The 18,708-nt window shown below is 50.8% G+C and overlaps 1 protein-coding gene across 1 annotated transcript in view; it reads left to right on the top strand.

Moving 5' to 3' along the window:
- Positions 1 to 425: 425 nt before the first annotated feature.
- The window catches only part of LOC142474961 (inositol polyphosphate-5-phosphatase A-like), a gene marked incomplete at its 3' end in the record, with an annotated part of 71,638 nt that continues 53,355 nt past the window's right edge, over positions 426 to 18,708 (top strand). Inside the window, exon 1 of the mRNA XM_075581047.1 lies at positions 426 to 1,075. Within this exon, the coding sequence (XP_075437162.1) occupies positions 1,060 to 1,075 (16 nt within the window). The remainder of the gene's footprint in view (positions 1,076 to 18,708) is intronic.

The following is an 18,708-nucleotide window of genomic DNA, read 5'->3' as shown; positions in this document are numbered from 1 at the left end:
CTCACTGCTCTCCATCCCTCTCTATAGTACCCATTCTATCTCCCTTTACCCCTCTCTATCTGTGGTACCCCCCTCTCCCTCCCTATGATACCCCCTCTCTCGTACCCCTCTCCTTTCTTACTTCTCTCTCTCTCCTCATCTCTCCCTCTCTCTATCCCTTCCTCCCTCTCTCTGTGTTTACTCTCCCCCCCCCCCCCTGTCTCTGTGGTATCCCTCTCTGACATTGCTTCAGACAGCTGTTAAACGACTTAATCTCTTAAAAATAGTTTTAATTTTCTGCCTCTTATTGATCGCCGGCTCCCAATTAATCAGCTGAACGGAGCAGTGCGAGGGGGAGGGGTTGGGACTCCCCCCCGGGGCTGGGGAGTGGAGGTGGGGGGGGGGGGAGGGGGAAGAACTACACACTCGTCTTCTAAGGAGACTGATGGAGACCTGCAGAGCGTCACTCCATTAATAACTCCTCTGCCAGAGACCCGCAGAGCATTGCTCGATTAACCCCTTCCCTGCCAGAGACCCGCAGAGCATTGCTCGAGTAACCCCTTCCCTCTCAGAGATCCGCAGAGCATCACTCCATTAACACCTTCCCTGCCGGAGACCCGCAGAGCATGGCTCGATTAACCCCTTCCCTCTCAGAGATCCGCAGAGCATCACTCCATTAACACCTTCCCTGCCAGAGACCCACAGAGTGTAACTCAATTAACCCCTTCCCTGCCAGACCCCCTGCACATTACCTCATTAACCCCTTCCCTGCCAAAGGCCTGCAGAGCGCAACTCCATTAATAACGTCCTTGCCAGACACTTGCAGAGCTTCTCTCCTTTAATCCGTCACCTGCCAGACACCTGCTGAGCGTTGCCTCCATTAACCCTTCCAGACACCTGCAGAGCATCTCTCCACCAACAAACCATTTCACTGCCAGACTTCTGCAGTGTCGATCCATTGTCCCCTTCCATGCCAGAGACCTGCAAAGCATCTCTCCATTAACCCCTTTCTTTTTCCTTTTTGTCCTGCAGGCCCTGGGCTCTGTATATTTTATTCACAAGTCCCTGCATGAAATTCAAATGTATGATTTCCAAGGTAAGAAAACAGGAAAGGCTGGCACTGCCACTGTCTGCACTGTGTGTATGAGGGGGAGGTTGGCACTGTTGCTGTCTGCACTGTGTGTATGAGGGGAAGGCTGGCACTGCCACTGTCTGCACTGTGTGTATGAGGGGAAGGCTGGCACTGCCACTGTCTGCACTGTGTGTATGAGGGGAAGGCTGGCACTGCCGCTGTCTGCACTGTGTGTATGAGGGGAAGGCTGGCACTGCCGCTGTCTGCACTGTGTGTATGAGGGGGAGGCTGGCACTGCCGCTCTCTGCACTGTGTGTATGAGGGGGAGGTTGGCACTGCCGCTCTCTGCATTGTGTGTATGAGGGGGGAGGTTGGCACTGCTGCTGTCTGCACTGTGTGTATGAGGGGAAGGCTGGCACTGCCGCTGTCTGCACTGTGTGTATGGGGGGGAGGCTGGCACTGCCGCTGTCTGCACTGTGTGTATGAGGGGGAGGCTGGCACTGCCGCTGTCTGCACTGTGTATTAGGGGGAGGCTGGCACTGTCGCTGTCTGCACTGTGTGTATGGGGGGGTGGCTGGCACTGCCGCTGTCTGCACTGTGTGTATGAGGGGGAGGCTGGCACTGCCGCTGTCTGCACTGTGTGTATGGGGGGGGGGGGGGGGGGAGGCTGACACTGCCGCTGTCTGCACTGTGTGTATGGGGGGAGGCTGGCACTGCCGCTGCCTGCACTATGTTTATGGGGGGGGAGGCTGGCACTGCCGCTGTCTGCACTGAGTGCATGAGGAGGGGGGGGGGGGGTGGAAGGCTGACACTGCCACTGTCTGCACTGTGTGTATGGGGGGGAGGCTGGCACTGCCGCTGCCTGCACTATGTGTATGGGGGGGGGGGGGGGGCTGGCACTGCCGCTGTCTGCACTGTGTGTATGGGGGGAGGCTGGCACTGCCGCTGTCTGCACTGTGTGTATGAGGGGAGGCTGGCACTGCCGCTGTCTGCACTGTGTGTATGGGGGAGGGGGGAGCCTGGCACTGCTGCTGTCTGCACTGTGCGTATGAGTTGGAGGCTAGCACTGCCGCTCTCTGCACGGTGTGTAATGGGGAGGCTGGCACTGCCACTGTCTGAACTGCATATGACGGGGATTCTGCCACTGCCGCTGTCTGCACTGTGTGTAATGTGGAGGCTGGCACTGCCACTGTCTGCACTGTGTGTATGGGGGGGAGGCTGCCACTGCCGATGTCTGCACTGTGCGTATGGTGGGGAGGCTGGCACTGCCGCTCTCTGCACTGTGTGTAATGGGGAGGCTGGCACTGCCGCTGTCTGCACTGTGTGTATGGGGGGGTGGTGGCTGGCACTGCCGCTCTCTGCACTGTGTGTATGAGGGAAGGCTGGCACTGCCGCTGTCTGCACTGTGTGTATGGGGGGGTGGCTGGCACTGCCACTCTCTGCACTGTGTGTATGAGGGGGAGGCTGACACTGCCGCTGTCTGCACTGTGTGTATGGGGGGAGGCTGGCACTGCCGCTGTCCTGCACTATGTGTATGGGGGGGGGAGGCTGGCACTGCCGCTCTCTGCACGGTGTGTAATGGGGAGGCTGGCACTGCCGCTGTCTGCACTGTGTGTAATGGGGAGGCTGGCACTGCCACTGTCTGAACTGCATATGACGGAGATTCTGCCACTGCCGCTGTTTGCACTGTGTGTAATGTGGAGGCTGGCACTGCCACTGTCTGCACTGTGTGTATGGGGGGAGGCTGCCACTGCCGATGTCTGCACTGTGCGTATGGGGGGGAGGCTGGCACTGCCGCTGTCTGCACTGTGTGTATGGGGGGGTGGCTGGCACTGCCACTCTCTGCACTGTGTGTATGAGGGGGAGGCTGATACTGCCGCTGTCTGCACTGTGTGTATGGGGGGAGGCTGGCACTGCCGCTGTCTGCACTATGTGTATGGGGGGGGGGGGGGGGAGGCTGGCACTGCCGCTGTCTGCACTGTGTGTATGGGGGGAGGCTGGCACTGCCGCTGTTTGCACTGTGTGTATGGGGGGGAGGCTGGCACTGCCGCTGTCTGCACTGTGTGTATGGGGGGGTGGCTGGCACTGCCGCTGTCTGCACTGTGTGTATGAGGGGGAGGCTGGCACTGCCGCTGTCTGCACTGTGTGTATGGGGGGGGGAGGGGAGCCTGGCACTGCTGCTGTCTGCACTGTGCATATGAGGGGGAGGCTGGCACTGCCGCTCTCTGCACGGTGTGTAATGGGGGAGGCTGGCACTGCCGCTGTCTGCACTGTGTGTAATGGGGAGGAAGGCTGCACTGCCACTGTCTGCACTGTGTGTAATGGGGAGGCTGGCACTGCCACTGTCTGAACTGCATATGACGGGGATTCTGCCACTGCCGCTGTCTGCACTGTGTGTAATGTGGAGGCTGGCACTGCCACTGTCTGCACTGTGTGTATGGGGGGGAGGCTGGCACTGCCGCTCTCTGCACTGTGTGTAATGGGGAGGCTGGCACTGCCGCTGTCTGCACTGTGTGTATGGGGGGTGGCTGGCACTGCCGCTCTCTGCACTGTGTTTATGAGGGGAAGGCTGGCACTGCCGCTGTCTGCACTGTGTGTATGGGGGGGGGGGGGAGGCTGGCACTGCCGCTGTCTGCACTGTGTGTATGGGGGGAGGCTGGCACTGCCGCTGTTTGCACTGTGTGTATGGGGGGGTGGCTGGCACTGCCGCTGTCTGCACTGTGTGTATGAGGGGGAGGCTGGCACTGCCGCTGTCTGCACTGTGTGTATGGGGAGGGGGGGGGGAGCCTGGCACTGCTGCTGTCTGCACTGTGCATATGAGGGGGGAGGCTGGCACTGCCGCTCTCTGCACGGTGTGTAATGGGGGAGGCTGGCACTGCCGCTGTCTGCACTGTGTGTAATGGGGAGGCTGGCACTGCCGCTGTCTGAACTGCATATGACGGGGATTCTGCCACTGCCGCTGTCTGCACTGTGTGTAATGTGGAGGCTGGCACTGCCACTGTCTGCACTGTGTGTATGGGGGGGAGGCTGCCACTGCCGATGTCTGCACTGTGCGTATGGTGGGGAGGCTGGCACTGCCGCTCTCTGCACTGTGTGTAATGGGGAGGCTGGCACTGCCGCTGTCTGCACTGTGTGTATGGGGGGGTGGTGGCTGGCACTGCCGCTCTCTGCACTGTGTGTATGAGGGGAAGGCTGGCACTGCCGCTGTCTGCACTGTGTGTATGGGGGGGTGGCTGGCACTGCCACTCTCTGCACTGTGTGTATGAGGGGGAGGCTGACACTGCCGCTGTCTGCACTGTGTGTATGGGGGGAGGCTGGCACTGCCGCTGCCTGCACTATGTGTATGGGGGGGGGAGGCTGGCACTGCCGCTCTCTGCACGGTGTGTAATGGGGGAGGCTGGCACTGCCGCTGTCTGCACTGTGTGTAATGGGGAGGCTGGCACTGCCACTGTCTGAACTGCATATGACGGAGATTCTGCCACTGCCGCTGTTTGCACTGTGTGTAATGTGGAGGCTGGCACTGCCACTGTCTGCACTGTGTGTATGGGGGGGAGGCTGCCACTGCCGATGTCTGCACTGTGCGTATGGGGGGAGGCTGGCACTGCCGCTGTCTGCACTGTGTGTATGGGGGGGTGGCTGGCACTGCCACTCTCTGCACTGTGTGTATGAGGGGGAGGCTGATACTGCCGCTGTCTGCACTGTGTGTATGGGGGGAGGCTGGCACTGCCGCTGTCTGCACTATGTGTATGGGGGGGGGGGGGGGGAGGCTGGCACTGCCGCTGTCTGCACTGTGTGTATGGGGGGAGGCTGGCACTGCCGCTGTTTGCACTGTGTGTATGGGGGGGAGGCTGGCACTGCCGCTGTCTGCACTGTGTGTATGGGGGGGTGGCTGGCACTGCCGCTGTCTGCACTGTGTGTATGAGGGGGAGGCTGGCACTGCCGCTGTCTGCACTGTGTGTATGGGGGGGGGAGGGGAGCCTGGCACTGCTGCTGTCTGCACTGTGCATATGAGGGGGAGGCTGGCACTGCCGCTCTCTGCACGGTGTGTAATGGGGGAGGCTGGCACTGCCGCTGTCTGCACTGTGTGTAATGGGGAGGCTGGCACTGCCACTGTCTGCACTGTGTGTAATGGGGAGGCTGGCACTGCCACTGTCTGAACTGCATATGACGGGGATTCTGCCACTGCCGCTGTCTGCACTGTGTGTAATGTGGAGGCTGGCACTGCCACTGTCTGCACTGTGTGTATGGGGGGGAGGCTGGCACTGCCGCTCTCTGCACTGTGTGTAATGGGGAGGCTGGCACTGCCGCTGTCTGCACTGTGTGTATGGGGGGTGGCTGGCACTGCCGCTCTCTGCACTGTGTTTATGAGGGGAAGGCTGGCACTGCCGCTGTCTGCACTGTGTGTATGGGGGGGGGGGGGAGGCTGGCACTGCCGCTGTCTGCACTGTGTGTATGGGGGGAGGCTGGCACTGCCGCTGTTTGCACTGTGTGTATGGGGGGGTGGCTGGCACTGCCGCTGTCTGCACTGTGTGTATGAGGGGGAGGCTGGCACTGCCGCTGTCTGCACTGTGTGTATGGGAGGGGGGGGGGAGCCTGGCACTGCTGCTGTCTGCACTGTGCATATGAGGGGGAGGCTGGCACTGCCGCTCTCTGCACGGTGTGTAATGGGGGAGGCTGGCACTGCCGCTGTCTGCACTGTGTGTAATGGGGAGGCTGGCACTGCCGCTGTCTGAACTGCATATGACGGGGATTCTGCCACTGCCGCTGTCTGCACTGTGTGTAATGTGGAGGCTGGCACTGCCACTGTCTGCACTGTGTGTATGGGGGGAGGCTGCCACTGCCGATGTCTGCACTGTGCATATGGGGGGGGAGGCTGGCACTGCCGCTGTCTGCACTGTGTGTAATGGGGAGGCTGGCACTGCCGCTGTCTGCACTGTGTGTATGGGGGAGGCTGGCACTGCCGCTGTCTGCACTGTGTGTATGGGGGGTGGCTGGCACTGCCGCTCTCTGCACTGTGTTTATGAGGGGAAGGCTGGCACTGCCGCTGTCTGCACTGTGTGTATGGGGGGGTGGCTGGCACTGCCACTCTCTGCACTGTGTGTATGAGGGGGAGGCTGACACTGCCGCTGTCTGCACTGTGTGTATGGGGGGAGGCTGGCACTGCCGCTGCCTGCACTATGTGTATGGGGGGGGGAGGCTGGCACTGCCGCTGTCTGCACTGTGTGTATGGGGGGAGGCTGGCACTGCCGCTGTTTGCACTGTGTGTATGGGGGGGAGGCTGACACTGCCGCTGTCTGCACTGTGTGTATGAGGGTGAGGCTGGCACTGCCGCTGTCTGCACTGTGTGTATGAGGGGGAGGCTGGCACTGCCGCTGTCTGCACTGTGTGTATAGGGGGGGAGAGCCTGGCACTGCTGCTGTCTGCACTGTGCATATGAGTTGGAGGCTGGCACTGCCGCTCTCTGCACGGTGTGTAATGGGGAGGCTGGCACTGCCGCTGTCTGAACTGCATATGACGGGGATTCTGCCACTGCTGCTGTCTGCACTGTGTGTAATGTGGAGGCTGGCACTGCCACTGTCTGCACTGTGTGTATGGGGGGGAGACTGCCACTGCCGATGTCTGCACTGTGCGTATGAGGGGAAGGCTGGCACTGCCGCTCTCTGCACTGTGTGTAATGGGGAGGCTGGCACTGCCGCTGTTTGCACTGTGTGTATGGGGGGGTGGCTGGCACTGCCGCTCTCTGCACTGTGTGTATGAGGGGAAGGCTGGCACTGCCGCTGTCTGCACTGTGTGTATGGGGGGGTGGCTGGCACTGCCGCTCTCTGCACTGTGTGTATGAGGGGGAGTCTGGCACTGCCGCTCTCTGCACTGTGTGTATGAGGGGGAGGTTGGCACTGCCGCTCTCTGCACTGTGTGTATGAGGGGGAGGTTGGCACTGCTGCTGTCTGCACTGTGTGGGTGAGGAGAAGTCTGGCACTGCCGCTGTCTGCACTGTATGAGAGGGTGGCTGGTACTGCCACTGTCTGCATTGTGTGTATGAGGGGAAGCTAGCACTGCCGCTGTCTGAACTGTATATGACGGGGATTCTGCCACTGCCGCTGTCTGCACTGTGTGTATGAGGGTGAGGCTGGTACTGCTGCTGTCTCAACTGCGTATGACAGGGATGCTGGCACTGCCGCTGTCTGAGGGGAATCTTTTTTTATTTTAAATACAAAATACAATTATTTACAAATACACACAATACTTACAGAACAGCATCCAGAGAATCACATAAACATTACATTTTATCTTAGAGAGATTCCATTTTCAAAGATATCTAATCGCATCTCTCCAACCTCTCAGATTCCCTCTGTTATATACACTTTACATCTGATAGATAAATAACACAAAGTGGTCAGGCAAGTTTCCTGCAAAAAGAAAATCTAATTCTTAAAGTCCTTTAGAATAGAAAAGGACTCAGTCCGAGTCTTTTCCCCCTTAATACTATTCACATTAATAGTTGCCACTTTCAGCGGAAAGGGGCACTTTGCATATTTAGTGAATCTATCACCACCCTTTTTTTTTCTTTTTAGCACCATTTTTCTTTTTGACCATTTTCTTTCTCCCGGGAGGACTCTGATGGCAGATTTCTCTTATTTGATGGTCCGGCCATCTCAATGTCCTGAATAGATCCAGACTGCTGCGAGGTGTGACTGTCCGACATATCGGGGTCTGCGTCATCCATCTTTTCACCCCAACTCTTTTCCTCTAATACCTCATATGTATTGTAAAGCGAGATCTCTTCTTGGACAGTTTCTTTATCTCCAGTTTTTGTAGTTTTCTTTCTAGCTGAGCTGGTTTGGGCAATCTTGTTTTTATTTGTTATTGTTTCCCATTCATTATCGCCATCTTTGCGAGGTTCGCCGCCATCTTTGCGGGGTACATCACCTTCCTGAGTAGAATTCTCTGTGTTTGGTACAAAACTCAGATCGCTCCTGTGTTCTCCATCTGACCCCATTTGGGCTGGAGGTGTATATGTCAGACCCAGAGACTTTAAAACCTCTTCTACAGGTGTAAGTTGAAGACTTTCTGATGACTCTGCTTTATTCTCTTTATCACTATGAGATGCTGTATTCTGTACACTAGACATTTCCTTCTGCCTATAATGGTTATGCTCGGCTTCTGGGCAATCTTTAAAGGAATGACCACATTTATAGCACAGGCTGCAGACTATGTTCTTGTCACACTCAGAGCTGTGATGACCAATTGAACCACATAAAGTGCATCTGATTTTATCACACGCTGAGCTAAAGTACCTGGGGGAATGACATTTAAAACACTTTTTAGGCTGTCCCCAATAAAAATATCACCCGCGATCCCTTCCAATATATATGGCGTTTGGGAGGTGACATGCCACATTGTGTGTGTATCTGAGTTTAACTTTAAACTTGTAACCCCCATTCCAGAAACCTTCAGCATCCATATTTTTAATTGTACCAGACTGAACATCGCACTGTCTTTGTAGCCAAAAATATATATCTTCTACTGCTACCGTCTCAATATCAAAGATAATATTCACTTCCACGGTCACAGGGCGAGATACTTGGATAACTTAAAAAATTCCCATTCTGGATTATCCTTCACTTCTTTGTAATGAAACCAGAATTTTTCTAGCCCTTCTGGTGTCTTAAAGCTGACTTCATAGTTCCTGCTATTAGGAGCATGTAACAAAGCATAAACTTCACTGGGTTGGAAGCCAAGAGAAACTTTGATCAAGTCCTTTCCTATAAGAAATCTGTCCGGTATAGGAACCATATGCCCACAATAATGCAGTCTGACCTCGTTCCTGCGCTTTCTGGCATCATCAAATAACATATAAGATATACCTGGGCGTCTTGTACTCCATACTGACTACTGGGGGGGTGCTGGCTCAGCCGCTCCTGTTGGTTTTGCTGCCGTTCCTGCTTCACCTAAGGACTTTGCTTTTGCCGCTCCTGTTTCTGCCAAGGGCTTTGATGCTGCTGCTGCTGCTGCAGGCTGTATGGATTTCTCTCCCATTTTAGGAATCTCCATTTCTTGTGCCTCAAAAGCCTATACTGCTTCAGCGTTTTCCACTGCTTCAGCCATTTCTATTTCAGACACTTCTTCCTGTGCTTGGGCTGATTGCTGGTCTGTCTTAGGTGTATTGCCAGCATTATTCAGGCTCTCAGCTTGGGCTGTTTGCAGTGTGTCTGCTTTGGGTGTGGCTGCTAATTCCTGCACCTGTCTGCTCCCCTTAGCTGCTTGCAGGGTCTCTGTGTCAGGTACAGTTGTATGCAGGATCTCTGTCTCCGGTGTAGTTGTATGCAGGGTCTCTGGTGCAGTTGTATGCAGGGTCTCTGTCTCAGGTGCAGCTGTTTGCAGGGTCTCTGTCTCAGGTGTAGCTGTAGTTGCCTGTGCATTAGTGTGTATGTCCTTACTGACTTGTGGGATAACAATTTCTGTGACCCCCAGTCTCCTTTTCTCATGCTCTGCCTGCCTTTTACTCCTGGCTTCATTAGACCTTGAGCTGGTTTTAGCCGCAGTTCTCTTACCCATCTGGTTCTGGGCTGATCTTTCAGTATTCTCCATTTCACCTTCTTTCTGTCCAACATTTTCATTAATCTCTTTTTCCATATTTTCTGATTCTTTCTTTTGCAAAAGTTTCTGCACTTTAGCTTCAAGGAAAACTTTCTTATCCACATTCAGATTTGCATGAGTCCTGGTTTCAACTCCTCTCCCTCCTCCAGGGTCTGCCGCCATCTTGACTCACAGCTCCTCCCCTTCCTGTATGTGAGTGGAATCTTTTTTTATTTAAATACAAAATACAATTATTTACAAATACACACAATACTTACAGAATAACATCCAGAGAATCATAAACAATACATTTTATCTTACAGAGATTCCCTTCCAAAGAGATTTAAACCCATTTCTCTCCAACTTCTCAGATTCCCTCTGCTGAACACTCTTTATACAATGTGACTCAGAATTATTTCTGCCAGCATCACATACTTTTTTAGCGATACCATACATCTGGCGTTCCATAAATGGTATATAGATATCAAATTAATAACCCACAGGGTTCTATTGTGATGTTTCTGTGTTTCCGGAAAGAGCCCGTATGATACTTGGTGGTAGCTCTGTTTGGACAAAATAGGGATTTTTAGAGGACTTGCAATTTTTGTTTCCATAAAAATATAGAAAATGGATTTTGCAATAAAAAATGCTCCATGGTTTCTAAAACATTACAGTTTTCCCGTAGACAATTCCTATCATCAACATTCCTGTATTTTAAATTCTGCCTGACATACATTTTACTATGAAATAATAACCACGAGACATCGCTCATTTTCTGCGGCAATCTGGGATCAACAAGTTGCTTTAATACCACATCATGGCTGGTCTCAGGGCATTGTCTTAGATCCAGGCTTATTGTGGGAGTTCTCTCTAGAATACTTTTATAGAGCTGCTTCCTTGACAGCTGTTCAATTTCAGTCCTAGTTATTTGTAACTTTCTAATAACTTTAACCATCCGAATAATATATGGCGGTAAATATCCAATTTTTTGAGTCATTCTTTTGATATTTCCCCCCTCAAACCAATTGTCAAACAGCGGTGACAACCACTCCTTAAAAGAATTTCTCCATATACTTTGTGAGACAATCCCCTGAAAATGAAAACAGGAATACTAAATTAAAAAATAACTCCGGGTTCACCATATTAAAACCTCCCTTATTTCTAGGCCCGCAAGTGATGTGTCTGCTCACTAAATTGAGCCTGTTTCCCCACAGCATCTGAAAAAACAAATTATTTAAAGAAACTACAACTTTCTCAGGTGGAGGAAATACAAAACTTAAATAGATGAAAATAGGCAGCAAAAAAGTTTTAACAATCCTGATTCTGCTCACAAAAGAAAATGTCCAATGTTTCCACCTGGTAACTTTGGCTTTGCATATGCCAAGCTTTTCTTCCCAGTTTTGCTCACCAGAATCCTGACTATTAAATTTGGTCCCCAAAATGCGAATATTTTCAGGCCCGTACTTTATACCAGATGGGAGCTCAAATTTATTTTCTTTTTTTCCTATCCACAGTGCAATGGACTTACTTTTATTTATCTGGGAATCTGAGATGTCAGAGTATTTTTTAAATTCAGAAAGTACACTTTCATAACATTTTCTTGATGTTATTAGAATAGATACATCATCTGCATACGCAATACATTTTATACAAATCTTTGGTATTGGCTGGATGTCTCGATTACCTTCTATCATACGTAAAAAATGGTCTATAGCAAACACATATAGTAAGGGGCTGAGTGGACATCCTTGACGTACTCCTGATCTAATACGAAAGCAGGATCCAATCCAGCCATTTACAATTGGTTTCCCCTCGGCTTTGTCATATAGAGTTTTCAACCATGATATGAACTGAGTTGGCAAACCAAAAGTCTCTAAGACACTAAAAAGATACAAATGATTGACTCTATCAAAGGCCTTCTCCTGATCTAAATTAACAATGTAACCTTCTAAGGCCCCACATTTTGCCTGTTCAAATATCTCTCTGACACTTATAAGAGAGTTGGCAATTCTCCTTCCTTGGATTCCACAGGACTGACTCGTACTTATGAGTGTTTCTGCTACAGATCCTAACCTGGTACACAAAATTTTTGCAAGAATTTTATAGTCCGTATTCAATAACGCTATTGGGCGCCATTTTTTTATATCTCTACTGTCACCTTTTTTATACAGTAAAGTTAATATGGACTGAGACTGCGAGGATGATAATCCGGTCTCATTCAAAGCCTCATTGTACAGATCGCTCAGTACTGGGCTCAGAACCTCACAGAAAAACTGATAAAACTCGGAAGTTAAGCCATCAGAGCCAGGAGTTTTATTTTTTCCCAAGGATCTGATGGCTGTTTCTACCTCCGTTACAGAGATGGGGGAAACTATGGCCGCACAATCCTCTGGTTCTAATTTAGGCGTATTACATTGTTTTAAAACTTTGTCAATGTTGCTTTTTGCTATCTTTTTCCCATAAAATATCTTCTCATAGAAAGGAGTCAACAAGTCAAGTAATTTCACTGGATCTGTGACAGATTCCTGCTTTTCATCCCATAACTCATAAAAAGCCCTCTTCTGTTTCCTTTCTTTACACTGCTCAAAAATATCAGGTGTGAAACGTGTAAAATCCCCACATTCCCCCTCATGGGTCAAGGAGGAGAGGTGATTATATTGTAACTCTTTCATTTGTCCTTTTATGTCACGGATGTATTCTGCCTTTATCTCTTCCCCGCTTTGTATTGCAGAAAAAGCGCAATATAATTTCAGTCTGAGTGACAAATATTTTTTTATACTTCAAACTATGATAATTTAATTTTAAGACCCACCTTAAGACACATCTGCTTAAAGAAGCATATGAGTAGCACTGGATAATCATGGACACATGACACAAAGCTTGGCCCCCTGCAGACGCACTTACTAGTATTCCCTCCTACTGTCTCTGTACGTTCTCCCTACCTACCAATTAGATTGTAAGCTCCTCGGAGCAGGGACTCCTTCCTTAATGTTACTTTTACAGTATGTCTGAAGCACTTATTCCCATGATCTGTTATTTATATTTGTTATTTATATGACATGTATTACTACTGTGAAGCGCTATGTACATTTTATGGCGCTATACAAATAAAGACATACATACATACATAATTATGTGCTTCCTTCTTGAAAAAACAAAAAAAGACAACAGCGCAAACGCCCATAGTGAAGTTTGTAAAAATATATGAATATATATTGTTAGGGTATTATATCTGCGTACATCAGATAGGTAGGTTTACAGCATTTCATGTGCAATACATGAGTTACCAATCGTCGCACTGCCACCGCCAGTCATCAGGAGTTCTCCTTCCCAGCCTCCAAGGTAAGCCGTCACGATCGTGATGTGGAGCCTCCACTGCGGTGCTGTGTTCTAATCGATATCTTTGCCTGGTTACTGCCGTCGCTTTCGCTCGGTCCTCAGATCTGCCGCCGTCTGCAGCTGCCTCCCGCACCTCAGATCACTGAGTTGGTATGTCACGTGTCCCGCGGGGTTTTGCGACCGGCCGCAAAGGGAGATGCGTGACGTAAAGTGTGATGGTATCTTTACTGCAGCATACCGAATACAGCTTTTTCCATGAAATAAGTCCAATGAGGCTGTACCACGCAGATTGTGGAAATACAGTTCTAGGACTAATAAAATTCTATATCCAACGCGTTTCGAAGCGTGAGCTTCTTCCAAAAACCTTAATTTCGTGCTTTGTTTCCTCCCACCATGCACCAGAGTTTTCATACAAGCTTTTTAATGTTAACCTGGCTTCCATGAGATCTTTACACCGACAGTAGCTACGGTCTTATCACACTTTAGGATATTGGCATTACATTTCCAATAACCCGGCCCGGACACACCAGACTCTTCCAGATTTAGGGTCACCGCTAACAGAGCGTGATCAGAAAACTCCACAGGCCTTAAAAAATCATTATGAAACTTTGTTTGTTTTTTTACATATATTTTGTCTATCCGACTCTTAGAGTCCCCTTTTATATATGTATACCCCGCATTATTTGGGTTTTGTGTCTTAAAGACATCTACCAAACCAGCCTGAGTGCACATATTGTTCAGAAATATGGAGTCATACTGAATACAGTCTCTGGTTTTCCCTCTATCCTGAACATATGAGACACAATTAAAATCACAGCCAAAAATGACTATTTTCGCTGTATGTAAATACGGCCTTATTAAAGAAAACAGATCTTTTCTTTCGGTTCTACTTTGAGGACCATAAATGTTAATTAGTCTGTAATCAACAGCTTCAATTTTAACATCTAACAAAAGATACCTTCCAGGCATTATGTCAACTAATTTGTCGCAAATAACGGAAATCCCTTTGAAAACAATGCCTACACCATCACATTTATCTGGTCCAAAGGACCAGAAAGAGGGGCCGAAAATCCAGTCCCTTCTACACACAAAAACTATTCTGGAGGCCATGGTCATGTGTAGGATGATTAGCCCAGATAGGTTCAACTCGTTCCTTTTAGAAGCACAACAAGTTCTTTGTCTTTCTTCACTTTATTGAGAAAAGCATGGATATACAAAGGCACTTGTGGATGATGGTATTGTGAGAGAATGTCTCTATGGTGAGTGCGCTTGATAGTGGGGAAAGGTTAAAAAGGATAAGGTCTGCCAGTAGAGCAAATTACAGGAGGGGTACTCACTCAGCCAGTGTAGAAGTGGAAAAGGAAGTGCCAGTGTATGCTGGGTAGCAAGATAGCCTGGGGACAGACCATCTGTAAGCAAGGCAGAGGGGGAGAAGGCAGACTAACCCATTCTGACAGAAAGGCTGAGGTTGCTGTAGCAACTCACTGGCATAATGCAGAGACAGGGATCGCAATAGTGTGTCTACCACACAAGTACTGTGAGTGCACAGAGCAAAATACATGCAGCTGGAATGAGAACATGACAAGAAGAAGCTGCAAAGGAAAGGGGGGGGGGGTGAAACAGAAATGTGGTTCTTGTTCCATGACACTCCCCGTCTGGTAGCTGGAGATACCACTATATAACTTGAATATGTGGAACATATGTGCAATGCAAACAAACATAACATAATAATGCAAAGTCCATGTCCACATAACGAGGCGATACCGGACGGTACCACTGGCGTTGAAATCCCTTGGCAAAGTCTTTTAGCAAAGGATGTTGGGTGGATGAACCGGTCCAGGTTAGCTGGGTTCACCACAATGTCTCTCTGTGAAAGTTTCTGGCACTGTTTCTTTTTAAACTTATGGAAGAACAGTCCTTTTGTCTCTGTGGTTTTACCTACAGAGTGCATCCCCTTGTAGGTATGCCAGCTGTGGCAGCCTGTCGCTCTAACACCTGGCGTTTGGCAGAAGGAGATGGCCTTCGGCTTCTTGCGGAAGCGGATCGACACTCCCGGAAGATCAGTTGTCGAATCTAGCCCAGTAAAGAGGGATTCGTTCGGGGAGACTCCCTGGTGCTGAGAGCTGGAGCTGAATACTACACGGATTTGATCGGGTTCCTGAGGGTGGTAGACCCCAGATGATTGGAGGTACCAGCATTCTTCACCTTTCTTAATTAGAGGTGCTGGCTTTGCGTGGCCGGTAAGGAATATCTCCTGGGTGAAGGCCACAAAGTTGTTTTTGGTCTCTGGTTCCCTTTGTAGGTCGCAGAGGTGCGAAGTGAACCTAGAGATGGCATGTTCTCCATAGTTTGGGAAGCGCCTTCTTGGTGAACGGAATGGTAGCGGGTTCGCCCAACTGCCAGGTCCGTTTTTGACGAGCTCCTTGACTGTTAACATCGGGAATTCTCCACCTCCCATCAATGGTGTTTGCTTGTCGTCGTCCTTTGTGGTCTGGAACGCTGTGCACCCTAAGTCATTGGTGCATTCCTCTTGCAAGAGAACGTCTCCAAGCATTTTGGCGATACGCCTTTGTGTCTCTTTGTTGACTGCCCTCAGGTTGTTCCCTTCCTGGATATGACGAAAATTTGTCTCTTTTGTCATTGTAAATCCCTTTGTGAGATGTCTCTGCGACTGTCTCTTTTTTGACGTGTGAGAGGACAGTCTTTTTGACACTGTGGCTCCACCTGTAGGGCGCAATCTTTTGCGGTTATGCCAGCCATGACAGCTGGCTGCTTTGTCGCTTGATACTCTGTGAAGAGGAACGGCTGTACGTCTCAGCTGTGACATTGCTCTCAGGGGAACTGTCTGATTGTTTCTTTCCTCGTGGGAGATCCCTTTGTCGGTTACTTTCGGGAGGCTACTTTCTTCCTTCGGTGGAGTCGGCTCGTTATCCTTGGTTGTCTTAACCACAAAGCATCCTAGGCCATTGTCACATCCCCCTGATGTGAGGATGTTCTTGTCGATCTCAGGGGTATGACTTTGTCTCTTCTCTTCACTTGGCCCTCCTGTCGCTTGGAGATGGCCAAGACCTGGCTCAGAGAGGGATGTGTGTCCACATTCTGTTATCACTGTCCTGCGGGCGTCAACATAGTCTTGTCTGTGCTCTTTGTCAGTGCACGCGTTGCCCACTATCACCCATCCTAGGTCAAGTCTTTGGGCGTATGCTGCGTTGTGGGGTCCGTTATGTTGTTTACGGACTTTATGTACCCTCAAGATGTCCCTACCGAGCAGCAGCAAGATCTTGGCGCCTTGTTCTACCGGCGGGATGTAGTTGGCTATTCCTCTGAGGTGCGGGTGATGGCGTGCCACGTCTGGTATGGGAATCTCGTCCCTGTTTGTGGCCATGTGGTTGCACTCGATGAGTGTGGGGAGAGCTATCTTCACTCTGTTATCCACTGAACGTATCACGTAATCGCTTGCTCTTCTCCCTGTTGTCTCAGTTGACCCTGCACAGGTTCTGAGGGTGTAGGGTGAGGCATTGTCTTGTAAGTTGAATAAGTTGAAGAACTCCGTCTTCGCCAATGATCTGTTACTTTGGTCGTCGAGGATTGCATACATCTGAATAGCCTTCTTAGGTTGTCCCTGGGGGTGCACTGCGACAAGGCATATTTTGGAGCAGGACATTTTGTCGCTTTTTTTTCCGCAAACCTCGGTGCGCTGAGATGTGACGGATGTTGGCTCTCCTTCTCCTTCCTCCCCGCCATGCTCCGCTACGGAGGATGGGTTGTTGAGTTGGTGGAGTGTCAGCGCCTCTGGATGTAAAGATGTTACGTGCTTGTCACTTTTGCACACTGTACATTTGATTTCTTCTTTACAGTTCTGGCTAGGTGAGTCGTGGAACCGCAACACCTGAAGCAAACTCTGAATTCTCCAAGTAACCTCTTGCGTTCCTCTAGGGACTTCATCCTGAACCCAAAGCACATGTTAAGTGGGTGTGGCTTCTTGTGTATGGGACATTCCCTGTTTGGGTCCCTTGGTTCCTCGTCTCCGGCGACCGACAGATCGGGAGTAGTTTGGGTCATGGGAGGCACGTCCGTCCTGTGGACCGAGATGGGTGTTTGAGTGTTACCGTATCTCGCCACTGGTCTCTCATTCCTCAGGCTGCTTGCACTGTGTGTGGTTTGCGCACCCAAGATGAAACTGGGATCGTTCCTTGTCCTTGCCGCTTCGCGGATGAAGCTCAAGAAGAATGAGAATGGGGGGAAGGCGACTTGCTTCTCCCTTTTGTATTTGGAGCCTTTTGAAATCCACCTTTCTTGGAGGTTGTAGGGTAGCTTCTCCAAGATGGGTCTCACCTGTTGAGACCTGTTAAGGAATGGTCTTTCCTTGCAAACTCCAGCTCTTGCAGCAGGTCCCCGAGCTCTCGTAACTTCGAGTAGTCTTTAGCTGTGATCTTGGGAAAGCTTTCGACTCTTTTGAAGAGTGAGTCCTCGACTGCTTCGGGGCTACCGTAGCACTCTTCTAGCCTCTCCCACACTAGGTCAAGACCTACTTGGGGGTGGTTCGCGTTTGCCGTCCGAAGTCTCTTTGCGTGCTCCCTGGATTCGTTTCCAAGCCATTTGAATAGCAGGTTGAGCTCTTCCCTTGCTGAGAAGCCCAAGCTGTTGATTGCGTCCTTGAACATGAACTTCCACGTCCGGTAGTTCTCAGGACGGTCGTCAAAGTTGATGAGTCCTGTTTGCACCAGGTCACGCCGGATCATGTACTTGGCTATGTCTGTCAGGCCTGAGGCATCGACGTGTTGGTACCGTTCTGAGGTAGTTGCTGGGAGGGTCCGTACGGTCGCCTCTTCCTTGGCATGGACGCGCGATGACTGCTGGTCAGTGTGAGGGGCTGTGTTCTCCCGTGTGGGTGTGCCTGGATTGCGAGCCTGTTGTAGTGCATCCGTGTGCGCGCTGGCGTGTGGATCACTGTTGCGGCTGTGGCTATCCCAGGCAGCATGTACCATTGAAGGAACAGCGTCTTCTCCTCGTGGACCTACAGTAGCAAGTCTTCGGTGTCTGTGGAGTCACTCCCTCCGTGTTGAGATGGCGCACTGTTGTTTACACTGAAGAGGCTCCTTACGTAGTCTTCAGTGCGTTGGATTGGATCCTCTGAGGCTATCCGTCTGTACGGTTGCTCCCCGCCGTCCTGTCTCGCAGCTGCTTCTAAGACTTCGGCTTGGGCTATGGCGGCAGCGGCGTCCTCTTCTTTGCTTAGAGCTTCTAGATCCGTGTCCAATTCGGCCTTTCTACGCGCAGCGGTGGCATTAGCAGCGGCTGTCTGTTCCTCCTCTTCTATGCGCGCTCTTTCTGCCCTTACAGCTGCCTCTCTCCGACCATATTCGGCCCTGGCACGTGCGGCCTCTGCAGTGGCTTGCGCCTTGGTAGCGCTTGCGCTGGACACGTTAGATTGCGCTGATTTTGCAGACCTTGATGAGTGCCTTGATGTGCTGGAGCGCTGCGACACGGTCTCCAGGAGGAGCTCTTTTCTCACGCTTTGCGCATCTGTGATGGCGGCCCGCACGCGGCTGTCACGTGTAAGGTCAATGTTATTTTGTAAGTCTCTTTCTTGCAGGCTTTCGTCGGTGTTGGCTCTGGTCAAGTAGGTGATGTATGTCTCTGATAGCCCTTGGTAGCACGAGTGGTTAGACTTTATTTGAATAATTGCCTGCGCGAGCTGTTGTGCATTATCGCCAATGCTAACAACATTGCGTAACTCT

The sequence above is a fragment of the Ascaphus truei genome, unplaced genomic scaffold (assembly GCF_040206685.1).
Source record: "Ascaphus truei isolate aAscTru1 unplaced genomic scaffold, aAscTru1.hap1 HAP1_SCAFFOLD_1018, whole genome shotgun sequence".
In the NCBI taxonomy this organism is placed as follows: domain Eukaryota; kingdom Metazoa; phylum Chordata; class Amphibia; order Anura; family Ascaphidae; genus Ascaphus; species Ascaphus truei.
Note: the sequence above shows the minus strand (reverse complement) of the source record. Positions and strands in the feature narration are given on the sequence as shown.